Below are 26,643 nucleotides of genomic sequence, written 5' to 3'. Positions count from 1 at the left end.
TTTAAGAAGGAAATATTAACTTTTCGTGCGATTTTTCCCTGAAAATCTGGTGGAAACAACACAAAACAGCTGAACTGGAAGTTGTATTGTTTACAATTTGTTTTGTGCCTCCGTCTACAGCACCGAGTCGAAAAGTTCAATTTACGCACGCAGCCACCCATGCCTTCGCTGTCAAAAATGTCAACAGCGGCCGTGCTGTTGTTGTTTACACCGCGTGTGCATCGCTCGTGGCGCACGTTTTTCGGCCGGTACCAATTTGGAGAACCGCTTTTCCACCATGAAAGTGAACGAGAAGAAACGACTAACCGAGCGGGAAAAGATGGAAAGGCGTGAGCGCAAACGCCACAAACGCCACGATCGACTGCTGGACCGCGTGAAGCAGGAGTTCGAGGACGTGGAAAGGGAGAAAGCGGGCATGACGGAGGTGGAAGTCACACCGGTAGCGGAGGCGGAGTACGTTTCCACGGTCAGCATTGCCGTGCCGGGTTCAATCATGGACAATGCACAATCGCCCGAACTGCGCACCTATCTGGCCGGACAGATAGCACGTGCCGCTTGCATATTTCAGGTCGACGAGGTGATTGTGTTCGACGATTGCGGCTCCAGCAACCAGCTGACGGACAAGTTGGGCACAATTCAAACGAACGAGGGATCAACCTCCGCCCGGCGCTGCTGCATCCAGCTGGCGCGCATTCTGCAGTACCTGGAGTGTCCGCAGTATCTGCGCAAATACTTTTTCCCGCTGCACAACGACCTCAAGTTCACGGGGTTGCTGAATCCGCTCGATTCCCAGCACCATCTGCGGCAGCAGAGTGAGTTCGTGTTTCGGGAGGGTATCGTGACGACCAAACCCACCAAGGGTAACAAGCCCGGCGCGTTTGTGAACGTTGGCCTGCTGAACGATGTGCTGGTAGACACGAAGCTTGACCCGAATCTGCGCGTCACTGTGAAGTTGCCGGCGGGTGCAGACTTGAAGTCTAAAAAGCTCCGCGGCAAGGTAGTGCCTCCGTCCCAGCCCCGGCAGGAGACGGGCATTTACTGGGGGTACACGGTGCGGATTGCCAACTCGCTGTCGCAGGTATTCACCAAGAGTCCGTACAAGGGCGGGTACGATATGACCATCGGTACCTCGGATCGGGGAAAAAACGTTCACGAACTGCAACCGGCCAGTCTGTCCTATCAACACGCGCTCATCGTTTTCGGTGGTGTGCTTGGACTCGAACCGGCACTGGATAACGATCAGAAGCTGAACGTCGATACGGTGGAGGATCTGTTCGAGGAGTATCTGAACACGGTTCCAACGCAGGGTTCGCGTACGATACGCACCGAGGAGGCGATCCTCATCTCCATGGCGGCACTGGGCGACAAGCTGAAGCCGGTCAATGCTCCCAAACCGTTCACCAGCTTCGAGGCCATTCCGCAGAGCCAGGACACGGGCATCAAGCAGTACGCGTTCAACGAGAAGCGCACGAAGGTGGACCCTATGGAGGCGTTGAAGAGCGGGAGGCCCGTACCGATTGCGAGACCCAATGTGGAGATATCCCAGCCAGCACCACCGCCCGTCGACAAGTACGGTGATATGTCACGCTTTGATTAGAGTGTGTATGTGCGCCGATGGAATTGATGGAAACAGAAATAAAAATTTATTTACGCGCTACTTCACTCGCCCGACTGTCCATTGTTGAGGGCGGCCATTTCGTTGCGTATCTGAGTGACCGCTTCGGAGAGGGACTGCGGATGAACGCCTGCCTCGAGCAGCTTCACGCAGATATCGAGCGTTTCTGGGCTGAGGCCAGTGTTGAGAAACTGGGAAATGTTTTGTATGTTGGCCCGCACCACCTGCGACTGTTGCAGACGCATGTATAGGTTTGTGTTGCTCTGGTCGTTACTGCTCGGTTCCGGCATTGTGCGAATGTCTGTAAAAGGGTAGAATATGGTCAAAATAATCGAGAGAATCGTACAAAATTAGGAATTTTACAGAATAACTTACATATTTGTGGAGGGTTTTGCACAAGCAGGGATGTTTGTTTTGTTGTGCTTTGGAATGTCATCAGAGCAGGCTGGATCACAAACGGGTACTATTATTCGGCTGTCATGGCAGATATCAATGTTTGAGCTTCATTCTTCATCCAAAAATATTAAAAATATCCAAATAACTACCTAAATTGTCTAAATGAAATAAGAAAAAGCTACAAATTTTCAGAAAATTGTCTGCTAACATCACTGACACCAGCAAAAGAATATGGCGTCGTGCAAATGACAGTTGTCGAGCCTGGTTCTAGTTGTCATTACCGACCGTTACAAAAAGACGCTTCAATTCAAACCCAGCAGCGCATCCTGTCATAACAAAGCAATCGACGCAACCACACGCACAACAAGAAGCGACGGAGCGTCGCTTTTCCCCGTTCTCGCTTGTGCCCACCGCAGTGTGTTTTTTATGTGAAAAGTGCCCCTCCCGTCGGAAAACTCATGGCTCCCCGAAAGCGAAAAGTGGTGGTGGCACCGGCCAACTCGCCGGAAAAAGTGAAATACTCGACCGCCGTCATACAGACGGTGTTGAGCGCGCAGCAGAGCGAAACGACGCACGCGAAGCTGGTGAAGCAGCTCAAGCAACTGTACTCGACGGTGCAGCACGATTCGTTCATGAAATCGTTCGTCCAGGTGATCAAGCGCCAGATGGAGCACGAGGAAACGAACCCGTACGCGAACAATGTGCTCAAGTTTTGTGCCAAGTTTGTGGCCGATCCCGAGTACAGCGAGCAGGCCGTGACGCACCCGATAATGGCTTCGATCTTCGACTGGCTGCTCAGCACGATAAGCAGTGCGCAGCTGGTCCGGTTCCGGATCTGTCAGCTGGTGAATCTGATCCTGAACGCGCTTGGATCGGACGCTGCACTGGACGATACGGTTTGCGACAAGATTCTGCGCTACATGCTCGAACGGATACGGGACGTTTCGCAGCATGTGCGGGTACAGGCGGTGCTGGCACTGCAGCGCTTGCAGGACCCGAACTCGCCCGAGGATCCCGTGGTGCGTGCGTACGTGTACCATCTGGACAAGGATCCGTCGCCGAAGGTGCGCCAGACGATCATTTCGGCGCTCGGGCGCAACTATCGCCTGATCCCGTACGTGCTGGAGCGCCTGTGGGACGTGGATGAGCGGGTCCGACGGCACACGTACATGCAGATGAGCAGCTACCCGGTGCGGCACTACAAGGTGGAGCAGCGACTGAAGTTCCTCGAGCAAGGGCTGACCGATCACTCGGACGGCGTACGTAAGGTGATGCGTAACGTCATGATTCCCCAGTGGATAGAATCGTACCAGCGGGATTACGTCGGGTTCGTGGAAGCGTTGAAGCTGGACGCGGACGACAAAGAGATGGAACGGTTCCGCAAAACCTCCAAACTCGTGCTGATGGAGATATTCAAGTAAGTCATCATCGTCATCGGCGATCGCCACTATAAAATGTGTCTGAGATTGATCTTTTCCTTTTTTCCAGAAAAAACGGTGTAAAACACATGGCTCAACTGCTAAACTTTGGTGAGGAAAGCAAAACCGTCCCCCTGAGCGAGCTGACGATCGAGCGGGCCATCTGTTGGCAGGCGATGCTGGAGCACCTGCAGCAGAGCGATTCGGACGAGCAGGAGGATTACATGATCGAGCTGAGCAAGTTTTGCGAGTACATTAAAGCGCTGGTCGAAAACCCGACCGCGCTCGCGTTCATGAAAGCGAACGCGAACGTCACCGCGTCGGCGATCGGCAGCAATCAGGTGGCGGCGGTGGCGGCCTCCTCCCCCAGCCAGCCCGAAACGATGGACAAGCTGCAGCAGCTCTATCTGCAGTACATTCTGCAGATTCTGCTCGAGATCGTGCTGATGTACGACTTTGGCGACGAGTTTGGGCGCGACAGCCTGAAGCAGGTGCTGTCCCACATGCTCTGCCAGGAGACGCTGTTCGAGATGAACGTCCGGCTGATAATGGAAACGTTCGAGAAGATCATCACGGACGTGGAGTCGCGGTTGACGTTTTTCGTCGAGCTCGTCAGCTCGGTGCTGGAACCGTCCCGGCAGGATGTGTCGATCAGTTCGCGCCAGCTCATCGACACGTACCTGGAGAAGCACCCGGAGCTGACCACGCTGAAGATACAGATTTCCGCCCTGCGCGTCAAGATTCTCGAGCTGAAGGAGCAGGAAAGTGCGCTGTCGGCGCAGCGAGACTACGCCGGGGCGCAGCGCATGAACGACGAGCTGAACATGTGCAACGAGAAGTACGCCAATCTGGTGAAACCGCTCATCCACGAGATGTCGCTGACGTGCGCCAGTGGCAGCAGCATCGGCGATGACACCACCAACACGACGCTCCTGTTCCGCGATTCGATGCTGAAACCGCGCCGCGTTACGCAGGCCACCGTGGAGAAGTGTCTGCAGATTTGCTTCTATCTCGTAAACAGTCCCTCGGTGCGGGTGCTTACGCCGCCGGTTTGCGATCTGTACCGGACGTTCATCAGCCGGCACGTGCAGTCCGGGCAGCTGTCGACGCGCAACTGGGCCTTGCGCACGTCGACCGCGTTCAGCATGCTGTACGATGGGCTGAGCAAGGAAACGTTCCAGCTGCTGTATCAGCAGTTCCTCAACACCGCTTCGTCGCGGCTGTGGAAGACGGCGATCGAGTGCGTGTTCGAGCTGCTGGACAAGTACGGGTTCGAGTACTTCGATCTGGAGAGCGAGGACGCGATCAACACGAGCAAGGACGATTCGCGCACGCAGAAAAGCTCCCGCCAGCTGTTCAGCCGGCAGAACAGCAGCTACCACGACGATCTGATGCAGTCGTCGTCGTGCAATGGGAACGAGTTCTACAAGATGTCGGTGCACTTCATGGACACGTGCAACGATAGCGTGATCTGTTCGGCCATCATCGAGGGCTTCTGCCGGCTGATACTGCGGGGCAAGTGCACGTCGGCGGACATCATGTCGAAGCTGCTGTTGCGCTTCTTCAACCCGACGACCGAGCCGGAGATGCAGCAGATGCTGGGCATCTTCTTCCAGCGGCTGATTGCCAAGCGGCGCCAGGAGCTGATGCAGAAGGCGCTGCTGAGCACACTGTTCATGGTGCTGGAAGCGCCGAACGAAAGCCCGCTCGCGGAGGTACGGCCCGAGACGGTGATCAAGTTCGTGGTCGACTCGACGCAGCCCGTCTTTTGCAGTCCGGGCGTGAATCCGCACAACACGATCGCGGTCACGTTTTTGCGCGTGATGCGGGACAACATTACGCTGAAGGATCTGCTAAAGCTGCTGAGCAAGGAGCTGCTGGGGCTGGACATTAAGGACGATCCGGTGCTGCGGAACGATCTGGCCAGCACGGCGGACGAGATACTGAAGGAACCGTTGCTTGATCCGAAGACGGTGAAGAACCTGAACACGTTCCGGGAGCTGATGCTGGGCAAGATACGGGAGACGCTCACCTTCTCGTCCTCCCGCGCACCTGTAGCAGCGGACGGAGAGGAGGGCGACGAGGAAGAAGCGGCTGAGGCGGAACCGGAGGCGGAAGGGAATGACGACGATGGGAAGGAGGAGGGACCGGGCGATGGGGAGGAAACCGAGCAGGAGGAGAACGAGGACGAAGAACGGTCGGAGGAACGGCCGCTGATAAACAAATCCATTTTGCAGGAAGATTCCGATACCGATCTGCTCGCCTCACCGATGAAGCAACCGGGGGGCGGTTCGTTGGCATCCCCAGCAAGGGACAGGACACCTCGGGCAGCACCCGGGACGCCCGATTCGGGTGTGAAATCACTCCGCCGGTCACTGTTGACGAATTCGGCCAATGCAGCAGCAGCAACAACAACAACAGCAACAGCGGACAGTGGCAATTTCAAGGTGCCCGATGCGTCCGCGTTGCGCAAAATTCAAGCCGCCTCGGCGCGGGTACGGGAAGCGCTGAGCCAATCGCGCTCCGCCACCGCCTCGAAGGGAACGGACTCGGAGGAAGATTTTGAAATTCCCGCCACAAACGATGGCGCAAGGCGGCAGCAAAGCTCTTCGTCCAGTTCGTCCGACTCGGAGTTTGAAATTCCGGAAACGCAATCGCCGGGTGATGATGCTGGTGCTGTTGATGCTACACCTTCTCCGCAGCCAGCGTCGGCACGTGCGGCGATGCGCCGGAAAGTGTCCACAACACGGTCAGGCGCTCGAATGGCGAGCAGGAAGACATCAACACCGGCTGCGACGAGATCAGTGTCCACCTCCTCATCTTCCTCTTCTTCGTCGGACTGTGAGGCAGTGGACGTTTCACCGAATGTTACGGTAAGTTTCAATCGAGCCTTCGAACATGGCAACGATCGTCGTAATCTAATCACGCAACCCATTCCACTCCACAGGTCAGTCGTATTAATCGCAACGCGAGGCCAATAAACAAGGTGGCGGCCAAAACGTTGCTCGAGCGGAAAAAGCTTGCCGAAGCGCCCATGACGATGCCCCGTGCCACACGGACCGCGGCCCGCCGGGAAATGGCCAACAGTAAGGTGATGACGCGCAAATCCCTGTCCGAGCTGAACGCTTCTGCTCCCGGTACCGGTAGATCCTCGGCCACACCAACAACACCAACGAGTGAACGGCGCACGGGTAGCAAATCGAGAAGCAAGACAACGAACGAAGTGAATTCCCCTGCCAAACACAACGGCACCACGGCACCACGGCCATCGCGTCGCTCGAACAAAGCGCCCGATGAGTCGGAAACCACCGTACAGTCGCGTACATCACTATCTCCGGTACGAGCCGTGTCGACACGACGTTGGGTAGCATCGACGAGTGCCTCCACCGGTCAGCAGAGCGATTCTCCGTCGGGCAGCAAACGTACGCGTGGACAACGGTCGGTCACCACCAGCACCCAGCAGCAATCGGACAGCACCACAAAGACACCGACCGCCAGTCGGAAGGTTGTGTCCGGTGGTGGCACAGAGAGTAGCGGTGGCGGCACCTCCACCTCCAGCCCGATACGAACGAAGCGGGCCGCAATCGTGCTCACTCCCCTCAGCGCCGTCATCCGTCGCACGAGAGTGTCGAACGGTGCAGCAAACAGCGGCAGTCCATCGGTGGGCACCTCACCGCGACGACCGAACCGGAAAGCGACACGAAAGGAGGTCGGTTGAGACGATGATTGATGATGATGGTGGCAAGAGCAGCAGACAAAGCAAGCTGGGAAAATTTAATTTTGAAACGTCAGTGTATCCTTTACTCTATCTTCTACGTGAGTGTGTTTGTGTCTGCAACGATTTTTAGCTAATCTTAGGAGGCGAGCGGGGACGCTTGTGTGAATACTGCGCGTCTATTTTTTATATATATTTTGCTATTTGCTGCTGTATATATTACTACTATATCAATAAAGGATTCTTTACAAGGCTACTACGCCTCACACCCTTCCCTGAGGCGACAACGAAATGAAGACGCATGGTAGAGGAGGCCCTTTAAAAAAACGAGAAAGAAACGGATAGTTTTGTGACTTTTGGATGCATATCTGCACAAATATACACGGGATTTCGATTTTGTATTTATTTTGTAATGATTTACTACAAAAAGAGTGTTTTTTGTTTTATTCTTATCGATTCAACTACCGCCCTGACTACACACAACACACAAGAGGCGCACCACGCACCACGTGTGCGAGCGAATCTTTGCTTGCGTATTGTTTTGTTATGAGGGACGCACGCACGCACGTACGCACCCTTTGCGCGTACGATGGCGCTGCGGATGCGCGGGCGCATTTGATTGGTAGTTTTACGTGAGTTAGTGTTTGTTTTTGTTGCTTTTGCTTCTTACCTCCTCTCTCTCTCTTTTAGGTTCTGCTTTACATGAGTAGTTTGTTTGTTTGTTTGTTTGTTGGTTTTGTCTTACGTTTTAAGTTGTTGTACCTTAACTATTGGTAATATATTTTGTGTGTGTTTTTTTGTTTTTTTCGTCCTCTTTCTTCTCGTCGTTTCGCTAGTTACTCTTGTTTCACTTTACAGCTTAGAGGATAAACTCTTTGTGCGCAAAATTTCTCTACTTCCTAGTAGGTTTTCTTCTTCTTCTTCTTGCTAGCAGCACGGACTATTTATGTACAAAAAACTCCTCCGCCACGGCATTGCGTGTGACCGACGGTGTGCGTGTTTTTTGTCTTGTCTCCTCCCCCCCACATGCCCCGCAACAACGGGGTGGTTTTTTTGATGCACGCATAAAGTAACAATGCTTCTTTTCCATTATTTTTGTCTTCTTCTTATTCTTATTAATAGTTACACTGGTCAAATGTGCAAGAGCTCTGTGGTCGTGCTACTCTCTCCTTACCACCTCTGCCCTGCCCCTGCTTGTTTGTATCCCGTTCAAGTTCATCATTTTATCAGTACATCGTCAATTAGCTCCTATCTAATATTTCATATATCCGCGTTTTTTTTAATAATATATAATAAATCTGCCTTTCTCTCCCTTTCCCTCTTTCAATGCTGTAAAAAGTAGTAACAAATCGCAATCAAAAGGGAAAATAAAACGATAAAAACAACATAAAACTCTTGTGCGCAGTGTGTGAGAAAGGGGGAAAGAGACGAGGAAGGGGGGGGGGGGGGGAGTATGGCTTAGTTGCTTGCTTGCGCGCACACAGACACACACACTGAAAACAAAGTGACTTAACGCATTAACTCCTCTAGTCGTAAAAATTTACATCCAAAAAAAAAAAAAAACAAAAAACAAATTCCATCGATTTAAAAGAAATAAACTCTCTTTTCATTTACAAAACCCGAACGCAAATCGAAACGATACTTTTATCGTTGGAAGCATCGCTCGTGGGGGGAAGAAGGGTTGGAGCGGGTGGGTTGAGTTGGTGTCGGGAAGTTACGTTATTTTTACATAATTTTTATATTTTTCTGATATGGAAAGGACACACCAAATTTTAATATAGAGTACACACGCACACACAGGTCGTGTAAGGATTTGAAGATGGCATAGAAAATACATTTCAATTTCAGTTATTTTTTTTTTAAATTGGCTGTCTTCTACGACATTTCTTCTTTGAGTGTTTTTGTTTCGCTCTTGGTGGGTTGATGGGTGGTGGTGGTGGTGGGGTTGGGGGGATGGGCACCTCTGACGAAGCCTGGAAGCAACTGAACTATATTATTATGAATATTAATATTATTATTCTTTGCCAGTGCCATTGGAAGAGTGTGGAATTGTTACAGCGTTTTTTGTTTGTTGCATCGATACACACTCACACACACACAGAGACACATGTGTACGTTTGTTTAACATATTAGAAATATTAATATATATATAGATGTATGTATATATAGAATAATGGGGATCCTTTCTCTTGCTGCTACAAAATATATCCTTTGCTTGGCCCGACACACGTTTCGATCTTGTATAGGTATAGTGTGAGTGTGAGTGTGACTGTGTGTGCGTGTCTGATGTGCGCACTTGATAGTAGAATAGTTTGTGCGCTTCACGCTGCGTCGTCTTTGCGCAAGTTGCGATGCCATAAGGATCGGGCTGTTTGTGCGTATCGAACGGGAAGAAGAGTTGTACCAACCATAATGAAGCAGGAAGAGACTTAAATTTCATCACCAGAAGTTGGTGCGTGCGTGTGTGCTTTTGTGGTGGTTCGAATAGAAGACACAGAATGAGTTTGCCACTCCAACCACAGGGAACACAAATCCAATGGAAGCTGGAAAGGGGATGACACACAAGCACCACACACCCACACACACACACACACACGTAGGAACTCGACGCCACGACATCCGGATAATCGGTGTTTTAAAAACCATAAAACAATGGAAGAAAATATTTGGCTGCTGATTTTTGTTGCACACACGCACACACACCCGAGACACACCACCAAAAAGAGACAAACAGTGCTCCGTCCGCACTTCTTCCGCTTACTTGGCATGCCCGTTGCTTAGTACGGCCGGCAATACGTTCGCCTGCTGGACGGCTGCATTCAATGCGTCGATTTCCTTCTTGAGGAACGCGTTGCTACTACTGCCTACACCGGTGGTGGCCCCGGTAATGGTGGTGCCGCTGGCCGTGGTGCTGTTGCTGTTGCCGTCCACCACATTGCCATTGCCGTTCAGGGCGGCGGCGCCACCGAGCGGCGCTTTGCGTGGAATGTACAGGCCGCCGTGCGTTTCGTCCGGCATGCGCATCAGGTCGTCCTTCAGCTCGACGAAGCCGGTTACCGTCTTGTCGATAAAGTCTTCGATGTTGCGCGTCTCCTGCTCGAGCTTCTCCTTGATACGCTCGCACGCCAGCTTCGGGCCGCTCTTGGTGGCGGCGGCAGAGGTGTTGTTGGTGGTGGTGGTGGTGGAGGTGGTATTAATGGTGGCACTGTTGTTGTTATCCTCTTGGGACAGGAAATCGTCAGTCTTTTTGTGATGGTGGTTGCCATTCATCATCATCATCATGCTGGTGGTGGTGGTCAGACAGAACGGGTCCACTACATCCTTTACGATCTGGTGCTGGGAGTCGACGTCACTGCGACGCCCATTTTCGGCACCACGATATCGGATCCCCGCCGCACTGCCATTGCTACCAGCAGGTTCCGTGTCTACCACCGCCGCCACGGCAGTGCCAGCCTGATTCGATAGGGCGTCGGCATCCTTCCGACCGCTGCCGGTCGCCGCCGCCGCCGACTGCTGATCCGCATCCTCCGTGTCGGCTTTCAGCTTGGAGCGCGAACGGGCCCCGGCCGCCGCCCGACTGCCCTCTCCCCGTGGTACGTATTGCGATAAAATAAACACAGTGATCAGAGCGACTAGATGAAGGCACATAAACACATTCAGGTACATACGAAGACTAGCCTTAAACTCGAGCAGCACGAACGGGAAGGTGGCGTAGCCCATGAAGACGCGCGTCACCAGACAGGTCAGCACGTCGTACAGGGTGCGCGAGCCGGCCGTGCCCTGGAACGCGGGGCGGAACAGTTTGCGGGCGATGCGGGCCGCCATCACGATCAGCGCACCGGTCGCGAACGTCATGTAGTAGCCGGGATAGAACCCGTGCCAGAGGGCGCTCAGGCTGAAGGTGAGCACGGTGCCGTAGCGCTTCGGCACCCGCTCGAACACGACCATGCGCAGCCAGCGGTTGGTGCCGGCGTTCCACGCGTTGATGCAGTTGCGGAAGTTGGTGCCGAACTCGAACTCCAGCACCTGGATGTTGGACAGCATGTCCCAGCGGGGCGTCACGCCGTCCCGCTCGTCGTACCCGTTGAAGCCGAGGCCGGAGTTGTTGCAGATCGCGTCCGCCATCAGCCAGGCGAAGTAGTACTTGAAGCGGACCGCCGTCGTGGCCATCATCATGTACCACAGGGAGTAGAAGAAGCCCGTACTCGCGATAAAACCGTCATCTGTGGATGGTACCCCGAGCAAACCGCGACATGTTAGTGGGCATGATTGGAGATGATCGAAGGGGGGGAGGGGGCTACACTGACCTTTCATTGTTTTGATAGGATATATGGTGGCAAACTTCACGAAGATCAGCGCACACACCAGGCTGGCAATCACCTTCTTTACGACCGCTTTCACCGGCGATGGTTCGTGTACGATCTTCTTCTCGATGTCGTACTTTGCCTGCTGGGGAAAGAGCCAAAAGAGAGAGAGAGGGTAAGCCAACGCCAAGGCACTTTTCCAACTTCCCCGCTCACTACTTACACTCGCCGACGTGTGCTTGATGATGTGGCAGCCCTCGATGAAGTCGATGTAGTCCTTGTAGAACACCAGCGGGCCCGCCATCAGCCCCTGGAAGTGGAGCGTGTAGGAGAAAAACTCGAGCGGCGAGGGCAGCTTCCGGATCGCGTGCTGCTGCTGGCTCTGGGTCAGATCCTTCATCTCGCGCGTGAAACCATCGTGAATGCTGAACGCCAGGCTGGTCACCTTCTGCGTGATGATCATCAGCGGACCGGTAATGTCGAGCGAGTACGACCCATAATCGTAGTACTGCCGGTGCAGATGGATGCAGGACAGATAGAACAGTGCCACGACCATGACGAGCCTGTGCAAAAGGGCAAGCAAGCAGTTAGTTTCGTGTGCTGGCGTTCTGCTGGGGGGGGCGTTTCTTTTTTCCTTACCGTTGGACAATTTGGGGGTTCTGTGTGCGGATGACGACATAGCAGACGGCGGGCAGGCCGGCGATGTGGATCGCCTGCTGGCCGAAGCAGAAGTAACCGAAGAACAGACCGATCACCAGCCCGATCGCGTGCCGCGTGCTGGCCGACACCTTGGACGGGTGCAGGTAGGAGCGGAAGGCTGACGCCAGCAGCAGCGCCAGGAACTGTGTGATGAGAAAGTTTACCTGCAATCGATAGGAAACAGAAATTGGGAAAGGGTGAGTTAAAAAACGCCTTAAGATATGCAACTCAATCCAATTCGCCTACAAGTATGCAATTTGCACTGCAAAAGGCACAACATTCAGTCGTCAAGCATCAATATTATAGAAAAGAACCTATAAACACACAAATCAAGCCCTCCGTACTATCTGTGCTGAGATTGAGTTGAGTTGAGTGCAAAATCCACTTGACCCACAACATAACTGGAGGCAACAACAGTAACAACAAAAGAAGCGGGTCACTTATCAATTTCGCTCGCAATCTCTCCTGCAACGATGCTATCAGTACCAGTTAATAATAAGCAACGGGCAGGGCAACGGGGCAGACAAACAAACCATCACACACTCGGTGTCTCGCCATCATACACGTTGGTTATCGTGGGGCACACTCAGACAACACACGGGACAAGTTCAACGAGTTCGCGCGCGATTTCCCGGCAGCCCAGCCAGCAGCCCAATCACGGAAAGCGCATGATAATCCGCGTGATGAACTGTTGGCTCGCGCGTATGATAATGCTGAGATTGTGCCAAAGCCCTGAGGATGGACCAGTAGGAAGCGGCGGCAAGATGATGATGATGCCATCTATTAAGCGATTTCAGACACGAGAGAGAGAGAGTGAGAGACAAGTAAATGTAATCCAATTGTAAGGTTAAGCCAATTGAAGTGGCGGAATTATGGTTTATCAGGACTGATGATATTCCCATTTCAGCTCCGTCTGCATGCTTCACGAACCCCGTTCCTTTTGCAGGCCAAGAAACTCTCCTTCATTACGGTTTCATTTGTGTGTGTGCACGTCTGAGAGGTGGGAAGAAGACCATCATTTCTTACATGACCCATATTTCGACACAAATTTAAATTAAACAACGCCACAGCACCTGCGCTTTAGTGTGTGTACGTTTAAATATCGCTCACAATGTGGTACCACCACCACCTTGCTTCCGGCCCCCATTTTGGCACCAAAACGCGCAAAGGAGATTTTAATACAAAAAAAACCTCGTGCCACCATCCAGCTGTGTGGCACACCACAAACGTTTAGGTGAGGAGAAGGAGGAGTTTGGCACCGAATGTAAACAAAATCCGAATCCAGGAAAATCCGGAAAGACCGGATACTTGGGCTTGGATACGGGCGGATCGGATCGGGGTCAAGGATTTAACGTTGAGCCCAAACACAATGCTCATTCGGCATTGGTCGCTTCGTTTTACTGTTGTGTTTAAATAATTAGGTCAATACGCAAAGAACAGGAAGCGAGGGCATTAGTAGAATAGGAACTTTCAAGCGATTGCCAATGATGGGTGTTGAAGCAAACGTTTCAAATGCTTTGCGGACTCTTTGAGTGGAAAATAAAGTAAAGTCCTTTTCAACTGAAAACTCCAAATGAAGACTTAGAACGATTAAAAGATCGTTGTCGTACTAAATTAAAGAGACATCAGCTGTAATTAAAAACCATTTTGCTTCAAATAATAGCATTAATACATCAATTATAAGTTAAAAACAAACAAACAAACGACTAATGCCAACCATTTCTCATTTGTTCCAAAACGGTGAGCTCATCTCGAAAGCGCAAAGAGTGTGTGTTGCGCAAATCCAGCCCTATTACGTGCTCGTGTGGTCGTGGTCGCCCGATATACCCGACGCCGGAGTGCTGCTTAGTGGGTTAGATTTCTCTCCTCACCGCGCTTGGATCGACCTTGACCATGAACCACCATGCGAGAAGCTCGGTACGGACGGGGTTGTGTAGAAAAACGGGTTTAAGCGCATCACACTTAAACGATAGAGCTGCCGCCACCAACCAACGTGCGCGCAGGGGCGGGTTAAGCTGCCCACAAGATGTGGGGTGGTCGTTTTGTCTATATTTGCCGCGCATTCACATATGCACAGCTAGTAAACTTAAGGGCTAATTTTTTTTCTCTCTTCCTCTCTCTCTCTTTCTCTAAGGGACATAAAACAGAGCATAGTTTTCCGACGTGCTAGAAGAGCTCTAACGATGGTCTTGGTGACTGGACTTGGGGCGCGAGACCTTGGAGAGACATGGTTCGGTGAGCGCATAAGTAGTGAAGCTAAGCACGTGTTTGTACAAAAAAAAAGCGGGTTTTGCTTGCCGTGCACTAGCACAAAATGCATTGGCGCATGGCGAACAGGAGAGGGAAGGGGAGAAGGTTAAGCGCTTGCCGCCAGCAGCGACATGCCAGCAGACGCACACAACACCTTGAGCCAGTTTACGATTTGCGAGAGTTGTTTTCGGAAGTGAGTTTTAGTTGCAAAATGTATTCCTTTTTTTAACATAAAATTATACTTAAATTAACGATCAAAACCGCTGAAGTAACTTCAGTGCCACACCAAAAAAAAAGTACAGTCTCAACGACACACACCGAGAGCCCTCACCAACATATCCTTTAATTATGCCGCTGTGTTTAAACTTACATATTTTATTGCCCCAATCTCGACGAGATAGCCTCGTATCCGTTCGTGGAGCAGGTCACCTTCGCCACCGGTGCCGTTCTGGGCATCCAACCGTTCCATCACATCTAACGACCTCCTTCTGGGAGTGGGGGAGCTTACGAGGGGAACAACGGAATGATGACGGAATGTGTGACACACAGCACACAGCAGCTCACAGCAGCTCACAAGGCACTTGATCTGTTCAACTTTATTTGCAAAGAATTTGCACTACACACTATAAACTTCTTGGGTGGTATTCGGGTTCCGCCAACACCATCACCACCGTTGGGGGCGGACTTTAACGGGCGAACTTTCCCACCATGATCGATGAGCTGTTGAGTGTGGGGGAGAGGACAGGGGTTAAAGAATGTAGGAGGTTTTTAGTTACAGAAGAAGCGCTCTCAGTAGTGGTGTGATGTCTGAACCGCACCCACTACTCCGATCCGACTTGGGCTACTGTTAGTCCGATTCCGATTCCGGGAAAAACGGAACCACTAGTACCGTCTGGAATTGGAGTCACGTGGAGTCGTCTGGAGTCGTCCCCGAAAATTACGGACGCTTCTGAACGATACCAGACGACGATTCCGGATGACTCCGCCCAGATAACAACTAGTTCTTTCCAGAGTCGCAGTCGTCCGGTGGCCGACACACGACAACTCTGGGCGATTCTGCAAAATTTTGGCCGATACCAGACGACGACTCCAGATGACTCTGCCCAAATAACAACCCAGAGTCGAAGTCGTCTGGAGTCGGAGTCGTTCAAAGTCGGCTGAAGTCGGGCGGAGTTGGAGTAGCTCGAACGTCGACTCGGGACGACTCTGACAAGGGACTACTCCAGACAACTCCGGCCGAGTAGTTCTTCCCAGTGTCGGAGTTGTCTGGAGTAAGAATCGACAACGACAACTGTGGGCGATTCTGGAAAATTTTGGACGATACCAGACGACGACTCCGGATAACTCCACCCAGATAGCCACTAGTTATTCCCAGAGTAGGAGTCTTCCGGTGTGCAAGTCGTCCGGAGTTGGAGTCGTCCAGAGCTGGAGTCGACCGGAGTTGGAGTAGCTCGGAGGCCGACTCGGGACGACTCCAGATAACTCCAGACGACTCTGACTATAGATTACTCCAGACAACTCCGGACGACTCTGAACGGCTCTGGACAACGATTCTGGATGACTCCGGAAAAAGCTTCCAGAGTCGGTTCCAACTGTTTTGAATTTGGATCGCAATCGACTCCGAATTACTGCCATCCTTTCCCATCACTAGAGCACAAAGCAAGAGGGCAGCAAGCACGTTACTGTTGTTTTGGTTCGTTGTGATTTATATGACATTTATGGAGGAAGAGAAGTATCGGAGAGCGCGCGCTCAGTAAATGCGCACAGTTTAGTTGCAAAAAACAAACCAAAATCCCAAGAAGAGTTATTCCCTACCCCTAAGGAGGGATCGGATTAGCTGCCGGTCGTTCGGTCGGTCGAGTGGAGATCATCCGGGAAAAACTGGAACAAGAGGATTGGAAAGACGCTCGTTTGCGTAATCGACACCCAACTATTACATGGCACAAGAACAAAATCAGCAGCAACAGGAAGATCCGTATCGATGAAAGTTAAACAAACAGCATGAAATGGGTGCGAGGAAGGGGATGATGTTTTCTTGCCCCCCATGAGTTGGGGGAATTTTGTTTGCCAAACTCTGGAGAGCCGGAAATACGATCCGAAGATAGAGCACACACACAAAGATGCAACCTTTGGGGGTTAGAGAGGCCATTTGGCGCGGGGAGGGAAGGGACGACAACGACAGTAAGAATGCTTCATAAAATACAAGATTCATACGACAGCGAAACCTCTCTCTCTCTCTCTCTCTTTCTCGTTCACTCTATCAGTGCTCGTATCAGCAGTCAGATCCGGTTTTTCACTCCACCTCTTGCCAATTGTTTGTGTTTGCTTGCTTGGTTGAAAACAATTCATCACGTTCAATTTGAGCGACAAAATCGGCGAAAACTACTACGGGAAAAACGTTATTAAAACGCGCTCCGTTTTTTGTAATTAAATATCCATTTAGTGAGCGTTTAGCGTTTGAGCCAGTGCGCAGCAAATGACCCGCAAATGAAATGAAGGTTCTGGTTGATGCATATTATTTGAATATCTTTCCGCACCAAGGTCTTCTCTCTGCTCTCTCTGCAGGCAGTTGAAATTTGAGACAGGTTGAAAAACAAAAAAATAGACACTAGACAGGTGGTGCAACTAACATCATCACCCCATCATCCCTTTCCCAATTCGGTATCGACATAAATCTCGCCGCCACATTCAAATATGCTTGCGTCCGGGCGCCACCGTCCACCGTCCTTCCTCCAATCGGCAAGGCGACGATAAACGCCACTCGAAATATGTATTGCATTTTTAAGCGCCATTGGGCCACGCGGTGGTCCTTGTGGGTGGTGGTGCTGCTTGCTGCCCTCCTCCATCATTAAAATGATGTGGAAATACTGCATATCAAAGCCAAAAAATAAAACATTTGCAGCACACTCTCTACCGGAGCACGCACATGCACGCTGCTGGTGTGGTGTTGTGAACCTCTTTTCCTCCTTTTCCATCATGCCCCAAGAGTTACAAAAGGGTCCGCCGTCGTGGCGGTGGGTTTGACCCTTTCCCTTTCCTTTTTTTGTTGGAGAGGTCTTCGAAATCATGCAATCGAAGCGAAGCAGTTCAATATGAATTGGAAAAGCTCCTGCTCCTGCACCTCCATCCAACTCTCGCTCCAATCGCTGCAAAATAAAAATGTCGATTGCGGATCAACTTTCCGATGGAAAGGTTAAGCTGGCCTGCATTATTATTGGGGTGAAAATGAGGGGGTAGGGGATAGGGGTGGTGGCCGAGTGGGTGATGCGCGCGTGACGATTCCATGGCCTGTCGATCGCGGGTGTGTGTGTGTGTGCCGATTGGGTATGAATTATGGCCCAGCGGCCTAGCGGTCGGTTAGTGGAGAGAAGTTGAAATTTATACCGCACAAAGAACGAACAGAACGAAAATAAAAAAACCATGCAATACGCCGACGACTTGTGGGTGTCGGATTCGCATGATATTGTTATTTTTCAAGGAGAGAACACACTTTTATTCTCGGTTGTTTACTCAAAGGAAAAAGTACATGGAAAAGCTTTTAGAAAAATAAGCAGAATCCTACTGGTCACGGCACCATACAATGTTTGAAGCGTTCTTTTGAGTTCGTTTTAATCCAAATTTTCCAAAGGTTGATTTAGGATAGAGCAGGGAGCATTAGAAAATTCATCCCCACTTTTAACTATCCTTTTTAGTAAGAATGCTACTATCCCCGTTATTGCCCAGCAACACAGCAGGACCACAGGACCTTAAAAGCTTAAACGGACGAAAATTAGGCCATTCCTTTCGGGGGAAAAAAAGCTCGACATACTTAAAAATAGAACGCGCCCACACAACCCTTTCTTTGCACACCAAGAGAAGGAGGAAGAGTGAGAGAGGGAGAGAGTGAGAGAAAAGCACAACAGCAGCAGCGTGCAGTGCAACTTACCGAGGGAGACACATTGAATAACAATAATGATAAATAATTTCACACGAAACAATTTGCGAAACACAAAAGGGCGGCAATCGATTTTCCTCGACGGCGTCATATCAATTTTCCTATTTTATGTTGTGTGTGTGCCGAAGTACATCCACCCAAACACAGTACACACTAGTGGTGGGTTATACGATTCATTTCACGACCCGATCCGGAGACGGGTGCGAGCCAGTCGGAATCGATTCTGAGCCGTGGGTGCAGCGGGTGTGCAAGGTCGGAGGCGGAATCAAATCCGACCCGCGGGTGCAACGAGTTCGGGTCGACCCGAATGATGAGTAGGTGCAAGAAAGCATAAGCGACTCCGACCCGTTGGTGCAGCAAGTTCGGGTCGGGTCGGATTGAACCTATCTTGACTCGACCCGACCCGAACTCTCTGCACCAACGGGTCGGACTCGTTTATGCGTTCTCGCACCTACTCATGAGTCGGGTCGATCCGAACTCGCTGCACCCGTGGGTCGGAATGAACCCACCTTGGCTCGAGCCGACCCAAACTCGTTGCACTACCGGAGTCGTTGCACCTACTGAACCTACTTGTACCTTTTGGATCGACTCGACTGACTCCGGGTCGCTTACGGCTGGCTCCAACCCAATAGGTTCGGATCGACCCGCCCATCACTAGTACACACACGCCACACAAAAAGCAGCGAATTGAATTTAAGACTCGTCGTCGTCGTTGTGGTCGTCGTCACCGTTGTGTGGTGGTTGGAGTATGTGGAGTGTGGTCTCTCCCCGTCGCCAATATATAATTGCAAAACTAACCGAAACCGCATTTTTGTCCTATAAAAACGGATCGACGGGCTAAAACCTACCGAACACAAACACAATAAACAATAAACGGGAAAACGGGAAGGAAAAATCGACTGTGTGGTTGCGTTTGTGCCCCCTGTATCATGTGCGTTATGCGATATCGAGCGTGTCCAATTGCTGCTTGTGTGTGTGTGTGTGTGTGTGTGTGTGTGTGTGGCGGGAACTCGGGCAAGCCTTAGATCTTAATTGCTTTTGTTAATCTAATCGTAGCTCGTTCCGAAATTCGGCAATTTCACGGAGCACCCGACCGACCACCAGGGAAAGACGAAACGAAATGGAATTGTGACGCCCGCCTACACCACACCACGCGCCCACACACACACACACACACACTACGCAAGGAATGCGTTTGGGTGGGCAGAGGTAAGGTGTATGGAAGGATATTATATCCTTCCCCATTTGCTGTGTTTCTTCTCAGAGGCTAGAGTGTGTAGTACTACTACTATTACGCCGTCACCATCGTCGTCGTCGTCTAACTGTTGCGTTGGTGTCCCTTGGGAGTAGGATTCGGGTGCCAAAATGGCGGGCCATCGTGGAAAGCGTCGCCATCGAAAGGCAAGAGTGGCAGCAGCTGGTCGTGTTCGCTTTCTTGTGACGCCACCACAACAGCAGCTCGCTTTTCCCACTGCATTACAGAGCATGGGGGAATCGGAATTCTGTAAACAAACACCAACAACTGGGCGAGAGGTTCTTGTGGCAGTGTAAGAAAAAAAGAACCAGAACTTGGAATAACCCACCAAAAAGTCATCATAAAAGTCAACTCTCGAAATGGTTGACAATGGTTTTGATGGTGATGGCCTGCCGCGGCCAAAAGGACACCCCTCAATATGTGCGCCAGCAAAAAACGGTCAAAAAATGCAGTTAAAATCATTGGATGGCTTTATTCTACCCTTCCTCAGAGACACAGACACAGTGTGGTCGTCGTCGTCGTCGTCTGTTGAGCAAATAAAAATGTATTTGAAATGATAAATAAAGCAACACACACAAAGTCGAGCCAACCATATAAATGTAACGACATATCATATCATTTGAACGACTTTGTTATTTACCACGGGGCCTTGCCAAGCCATTCACATTGCTCTGGAAATTGGCATTTTCCACGACCAATTAATGTTTCATACCATTGCTGCTGCTGCTTTCATGCATTGCTTCATGGGAGTTTAAACCGAACGCAAAAAACAAACAACTTCTATGGCGCAAGCATAAACGCATTCAAGCGATAAAGTATGCAACAGGTGTTGTTATTGGGTGTGTGTGTGGGGTCAACTCCTTTTGTCCCATTTACGAATGTGTGCGTGTGTGTGCCTGTGTCCACACTACACTCTATCTACTACCCCATAACGGTCCACTGGGATCAATTTCGGGTGCGTTAATTTATCTACGCTCTCTTGTTGCCGCTTCCACACGCCCGCCCAGCAGAAGCAGCAAATGGGCAATATTTAGATGCCACTTTTCGAATTAACATTCACAATCAACCTACCTCCCCCCGTCGGAACTGGTGGTGTGGTTGCGTGCCATAAGGTCGTAAAAGTTCGTCCGAATCGCAAAGCGGACCGAATGATAATTAAGTTGCGAATGGAGCGGGACAGCGCAGGCCAGAACACGGGCCGGAGCAGGGCCTGGCAATGATGGTTCTTCTCTTAGAAAACCCACCGTCTGCCGCCGAGACGCGCATCCTTATGTTCGAGTTCAACTTTCATCTCTGATCTGTGGTGTGTGTGCGTTCTGCGTGTCCTCCTTTTTTGCTCTTCGAACATTGGCCCTCCGGACGTTTGGCGGTGTCAAAAAAGTAATGACATGTTGCTTTCACATCGAACCAAATTACTATTCATCGAGTCCTTTTTTTGCGTGTATCTTTCAGTTCCCCCAACAGGAAGAAGGAGGAGGAGGTGGAAGGGTTGAGATGGAGGAAAATTCATTAGCTCCATCTCGAGCCTGGGGCTGGGAGGACAGGGCGTGCTGGCGCATCGAAGGGGGTTGAAGGCGTTCTTGTGCGTCCGTGACCCTTGTTTAGCATCAGAGGGAAGGAAGGGAAGGAAGGATTCGGGACCAAAAGAACAGTAACATATTGGTGCTGTGTGTTATGCAATACGTTTCAGACGAGGATCACGCCGAGTTTGCATTGTTAGATGGTGGTAGTGGATTAACTCGAACTTTTCGATTGGTGTATGCGACCTGCTACCTTTTTAGGTGGGAAACGTTGACCTTAAAGAATTGTTCAGACAACAACAGATATATTAGAAAATCACATTTTGATGAAGCCAATTGCAAGCTTTTATTTCACTTGAAACCATGCTTTGGGCTAACAAAACTAACATTGGAATATTTGGAAAAGCTAGTAGATGATGTAGATAAACTGATTCTCTTCATCATATTTAACCCCCTCAGAAATTAAAACGCAAGGCGACCATTATTAGTTGCTCCCATTCCTCAACATCCATGGCGCAAGTACTTCTGGGCGACTTCTTCATAACCATGCGATTCCACAGCCATCAAACACGCTCTGTATGATTCGCATAATTTCGCGTAACAGACCTTTCGTCTACCATTCAACAGTTTGCGAGGGCAACAGTCTCCCCAGAGAGAGAGAGAGAGAGAGAGAGAGAGAGAGAGAGAGAGAGAGAGAGAGACGAGGAGGGAAAGAGAGTCACAAAACTTCCCCCGTTCAATGTGATAACTGCTGGCGCTGCCGGGCCGGCAAAGGAGCCGTGGGGCTAAAAGAAAGCTCGTCAGTGGACAGTGTCTCGCCAAGGCGATGAGAGAGAGACAGAGCGAGTGCGAGAGGAAAAGAAGGATGGAAGTTTCATTTGAATTTTCTTCACGCACGCGTCCTTCTTGCCGCCGCCACACCTTCTAGGATGAGCGTAGAGAGTTTTGGAAGGCAAAAGGATAATGTAGTCAGCGCGAACAACCCCTACGGGCTCTCTTTTCCCCGTCCTCCCCCTCCCTCCCAAAACCGGAGTCATCAGCAGCCACATGGCAGACCATTTCCAATTTCCATCAGGAGGTTCTTGCACTGTGTGTGTGTGTGTCTCGAAAGAGCTTCGCACGGAGCTCGGAGCTGATGAGTGGAAAGGAGGGAAAGAAATAACAAGCTGCTCACCCCGTACAAGCAGAGCACAACCGTTGCCGTGAGCCGGGAAAATGTTGGTTTTCCCTGGAATTCCCTGGCTTCTTGGTGCGGTGTGGTTTTGCATCACAAGAAGCGTTGGAAGTGAGAGGATATAACGCACACCACCACCACCAGGTAGGTAGGGAGGAGGATCTTCTTCTCGCTTTCGTGCAGATGAAACGCAATAAACGCAATAATGAAGATTAATCCTGTAACCCAGGTAGTGTGGTACGTGTGCGTGCGCGTGTACTCCAGTTTTCTCTTTACACGTGTTGAACATTAGTACCATAACCAGAAGCCCGAAATGGTCGAGAAACTGTGTGCGAAAGAAAAGCGAGCTTCCTTCTTGCGCGCTCTTGCTAAATGGAAATCCCCCGAAGGATTAAGTTTGGGTCAAAGTTTCTACGAGCGAGCGAACGAACTACGGGCCACGTCCCAAAAGCTTGTCTAGAAACACACACAAACAGCCAGGAAATGGGATAAGCACGCCGGATTCTGCCCAATCCCTCTGTCTATCATCAGCATCATCGTAGGGGTGCTGGGCCGGTGCATGGTTGATTGATAGCAATGGGGATTCATATTTGATAAGTTCGATAAACTTTTGGCCTGCTAGCAAAAAGGCGGAGGCCAACAAAACGGACCTTAAACTTTGGGAAATTCAATTCAACCAACCCCCTAATGGCAAAGGGCCGTCCACCAAGGAAGGGAGGCGAGAAGTTTGAAAATGACCCGATGGCAATTAGACGTTTAAAATCACTGCCTAATCATGTTTCCGACAGTGTGTCGGCCCTGTAAGGTTGAAGTGTTTTAGATTAGGATTTGCCAAGGGTGGTCCTTTGCTAGCTTTATTTGACTTTAACTCGAGAAGAGGTGGATCATACACCACTTTGCAGCAAATAATAAAGTCAACTGAAAAGGGAGAAACCCCCTTTTAGGTCTCGATCATTCATTCTTTCTCTCTTTCGCTCTTGCTCTGTCTCCAGCACACGCACAGCAAGGATGTACTTTGGCCAGGCCTTTGATTCGCAGGATGTAGAAGACGGTGTCTCGTCCCCCGCACACTACTACAAAGCTTTGCATGCAAATCGATTGACGTATTTTAACAATCGATAGGACCACACCGTTTCTCCATTTCGTTTGCCGCGTACGTAGTAGTGTAGCAAGGCGCAAAAAGGCTTTCCATCGGTTGGTGTTAAGTAAAAGCATACTTCTTCCAAGAGTGAAGGTCACCCTTCAGGTTTGAGCTTTGAGGATGAATGATTGGAAGGGGAGTTGTGTACAACAGTAACCTGATAACCAACGGAAACTTTACAAGAGAAATGGGCCACACCGAGAGCATGAAAGGTACACACAAACACACCATAAATGAATTAATTTCAACCATCGGCAAGGTGTCACCTCGTGTAGGACACCATCATTCGAAAAATTAATGCCTTTTTACCTTTGCCAAAAAGATGCCACTAGAACCTAGTTCTTCGTGGTTGGCTCATTTCATCGCATCAAAAGTCACGTCACGGGGCAAAATGCTTGTCTGTGCCTGCCTGGGTGTGTGACCGGGGGAAAATTCCCACCAACCAAGCGAAAGCCCATTAATTCATCGTTTTCGCTTCTCTTCCCATCCCATCATTTGCTCGGACGGAACGTTCGGTACAAGTAGCAGCCCGCCCATCAACAGTTTTGTTTTTCCTCCGCTCCGACCACAGGCACACAGCAGCTTTTCCATTTCCTTCTTAGTGCCTCTGCTGGGTTGGTTTCCTTTCGGGGGGTTTTTTATTCCGTTGCTTCGTGCTTCGACATTTCCCGCATGTGTACACACCACCACCACCACCACCACCAGCAGCATTTAATCGGGTGACATTGATGAGGCTGAGGTTAGAAGGTTAACGAACAACAAGAACCTTCTTGGGGAGGAGCTTAGTGGCTGTGTGTGTGCGTGCGGGGCTGAGTTTTCCCTTTCCTTCCTTTGAGATGGATTGATGAAGAGGACACAGTAGAGCACACGGTCAGTGGAAAAGTGGGCATATGAATTTGATTATGTCATATATGCTGCCGCTGCCCCGTATCCTCTTCCTTCCTTTGTTTGTGTATGTGTGTGTGTGTGAATGCTGACCTAAAGTGCATCTTTTTGCGGTGCTGATGCTTCTCATTTAACGGGGGGACGGCATTTTAACCGACGCAAATTCATAACGTTGCCGTACGAAGAACGAAACGGGGTAACAGGAGAGAAGGTCAAAAGTTAACCCGTTTCCATAACACCTCCAAATTGTGTAGATATGTATACATATGAGACCCAACGACAACGACGACGAGCGTCTATAACGAGCGCTTGTTTGTGTGGTGTGCGTCAATGTTGGGAGGAATGTTTAGGGACTGGGGAGCGGACCGCCCAAGGACTGCTCGGGTAGGCGCTTTTTACCCTAACCATACAAAACGGAGCGGGGGAGGGGGCAGCACGAGATTGTAGTAACCAGGGCGGGAAAAAAACGACGGTAACACTGGCCTTGGCTTTTCCAACCCGTTCCACAAACTCCGGCCGTGGAAGGCAACAACCAACCAGAGTACCACCGACCATGAGACGCCCTTCGGTAAACGTTTGCTTACTCTCTCTCTTTTTCACTCTCTCCCTCTGTGTGTGGGTACTAATTATACATGTCGCTATACCGTCCGGCATTGGGAGAACGAGGAAAAGCAAACTAGAAGAAAAACGTACCATAAACTAACTTCCTAGACGGTGGCTAGACTTGAAGCGTCCAAATTAAGGGAGTACGAGTCACCCTCTCTTCCCCTTTCACTCTTATACACTAAAATTGATGTGGACAAATTATCCAGATTTAGATAGTGTGCCCAAGAAGTGCTTTCTTTTTACGTGTGAGCTTTTCCTGCCTCCACAAAAACACTCCAAAAAACGGGGAAATGGGGAAAACCCCACAATTTCCCTTCGCCAAAAATAAATCCCTCTTTCTCTTTAGATCGCTTGTCTGCCTGCCTGCCTGCCTGCCCGTCTGCCAATTCTATCGTCCTGGGGAGCAACACACACACACATTTCATTCAATGCCACCACCACCACCACCCGCCAGCCACCCAGAAAAATTGCAGCTGTTGTCATTCAGAATTTCAGAATGGGGGAGTTTCGTTGAAAAAAAAACGGAAAGAAACACACGTCGATCAATCGCTATGCGATATAAAAATGCCGCAATTCGGTGGGTGAACCAATGTCCGACTATTCTCCCAGCCCAGCCCCCTGCAGCCCCTTGTATGTCTGTGTCGAGGTGTTTTGGTGTCTATTTTTTTATATTTTCGGGCACAAAACTCAAAAAGCTGTGCGCTTTTTCAGTGCCTGTTTGCCTGGTTTATGTATGTGAGTGGGTGTGTGTTGATGCAGTGAAGCTGTTTTTTTTTTGGTTTACCCTTTCATCGGGAGGAGATATCCCTTTCATCGTGAAGGACACACACAAACGCCATCTTCAAAGGACGACGACGAGCTGTGTCGAATACATTTTTAATCATTTTCTTCGCATCCGCAGTGAGGAGCAGAGAGAGAGAAAAAGTTGCCTGCTTTTTGGGAACGATAAACACACACACACACACGCAATTCTAGGCACATAAAGTGGCACATTTTAAACAACCTTTGACTGAGTTTTTTTGGCCAAACGTATGGTGAGCTGAAGAAGCAGTCGTTCTACAGAAGAGGTTTATCGCCGTGAGGTCGTATAAGATAGTGAGCTGTAGCTGTTCATCTCCCCCCACCCCAAAAAAAGGCTAAAGAACGTCTGAGTGAGCTCCTCAACAAAATGAATCATAAAATAAAGTCCACCCACCCTCCAGGAGTTGTCTTAGGAGATGAAAAAAACACAACACTGCGCCGCCCTACCCCGTGACGTCAACAGATGGCAGAGGGAGAGCGAGGATTGATTTTCCAACGACACTTGAAGCACATTTTGAAGACCACCAAAAAGGCAAAACCATTAAAACGGGACCGGATGACGACACAAACAGAGTTAAACCCGACACAGTGTAATCGAAGGGCTCCTCTCTTAAAAGTCTTGATGAATATTTAACGACTGGTGGTGGTGGTGGTGGACCCACCCTTACTACTACTACTGCGATCCTTGCGTTCTGTGTGTGTCAATGTCAATAAACAAAAAAACAACACAACATCGATTTGGTGGCGCTTGTTTAAACACATTCCAAATGGAGGGATGAGGAGCAAAGCGAACAATATCAATTTCCAGCGGGAGTGGAGGAAAACGGCCCAGCGACAGTGCTGCATTAAGCACAGGAAATTAAACAAACTCTTAAAGGGAAGCTTTTGTCCAAAAACAGAAAAATGGGGCGAAAAAGCATCCCAAATACT

The 26,643-nt window shown here is 50.3% G+C and overlaps 4 protein-coding genes across 17 annotated transcripts in view; 2 read left to right on the top strand and 2 right to left on the bottom strand.

The window, feature by feature from the left end:
* Positions 1-277: 277 nt before the first annotated feature.
* On the top strand, positions 278-1,662 carry LOC5667053 (putative methyltransferase C9orf114). Its single transcript, XM_001687838.2, has one exon. It carries the CDS (start codon positions 278-280, stop codon positions 1,595-1,597), a length of 1,320 nt encoding a protein of 439 aa, XP_001687890.2. The 3' UTR covers positions 1,598-1,662.
* LOC3290394 (uncharacterized) lies at positions 1,621-2,139 on the bottom strand. The gene is made up of 2 exons (XM_564678.3): positions 1,991-2,139; positions 1,621-1,916 (listed from the first exon to the last, which is right to left on the bottom strand). Exons 1-2 carry the CDS (start codon positions 2,049-2,051, stop codon positions 1,660-1,662), a joined length of 318 nt encoding a protein of 105 aa, XP_564678.3. The 5' UTR covers positions 2,052-2,139; the 3' UTR covers positions 1,621-1,659.
* Positions 2,140-2,320: 181 nt separating this feature from the next.
* LOC3290393 (condensin complex subunit 3) lies at positions 2,321-8,031 on the top strand. The gene is made up of 3 exons (XM_564680.4): positions 2,321-3,428; positions 3,500-6,302; positions 6,377-8,031. The coding sequence occupies exons 1-3, from the start codon at positions 2,470-2,472 to the stop codon at positions 7,145-7,147; spliced, it is 4,533 nt and encodes a 1,510-aa protein (XP_564680.4). The 5' UTR covers positions 2,321-2,469; the 3' UTR covers positions 7,148-8,031.
* Positions 7,533-26,643, bottom strand: part of LOC1269661 (lysophospholipid acyltransferase 6) — a 29,171-nt gene continuing 10,060 nt past the window's right edge. For 6 of the 14 annotated variants that reach the window (XM_061643860.1, XM_061643866.1, XM_061643862.1 and 3 more), the window contains exons 3-6: positions 12,088-12,311; positions 11,672-12,011; positions 11,452-11,590; positions 7,533-11,367 (exon numbers count right to left, since the gene is read on the bottom strand). In XM_061643860.1, coding sequence (XP_061499844.1) covers positions 9,902-11,367; positions 11,452-11,590; positions 11,672-12,011; positions 12,088-12,311 — 2,169 coding nt within the window. In that variant the 3' untranslated portion in view covers positions 7,533-9,901. Of the gene's footprint in view, positions 11,368-11,451; positions 11,594-11,671; positions 12,012-12,087; positions 12,312-14,767; positions 15,118-26,643 lie in introns of all 14 variants that reach the window. The other 8 variants (XM_061643852.1, XM_061643853.1, XM_061643854.1 and 5 more) reach the window with 3 other exon arrangements.

This window comes from Anopheles gambiae, chromosome 2 (genome assembly GCF_943734735.2).
Source record: "Anopheles gambiae chromosome 2, idAnoGambNW_F1_1, whole genome shotgun sequence".
NCBI classification, from domain to species: Eukaryota; Metazoa; Arthropoda; class Insecta; order Diptera; family Culicidae; genus Anopheles; species Anopheles gambiae.
Note: the sequence above shows the minus strand (reverse complement) of the source record. Positions and strands in the feature narration are given on the sequence as shown.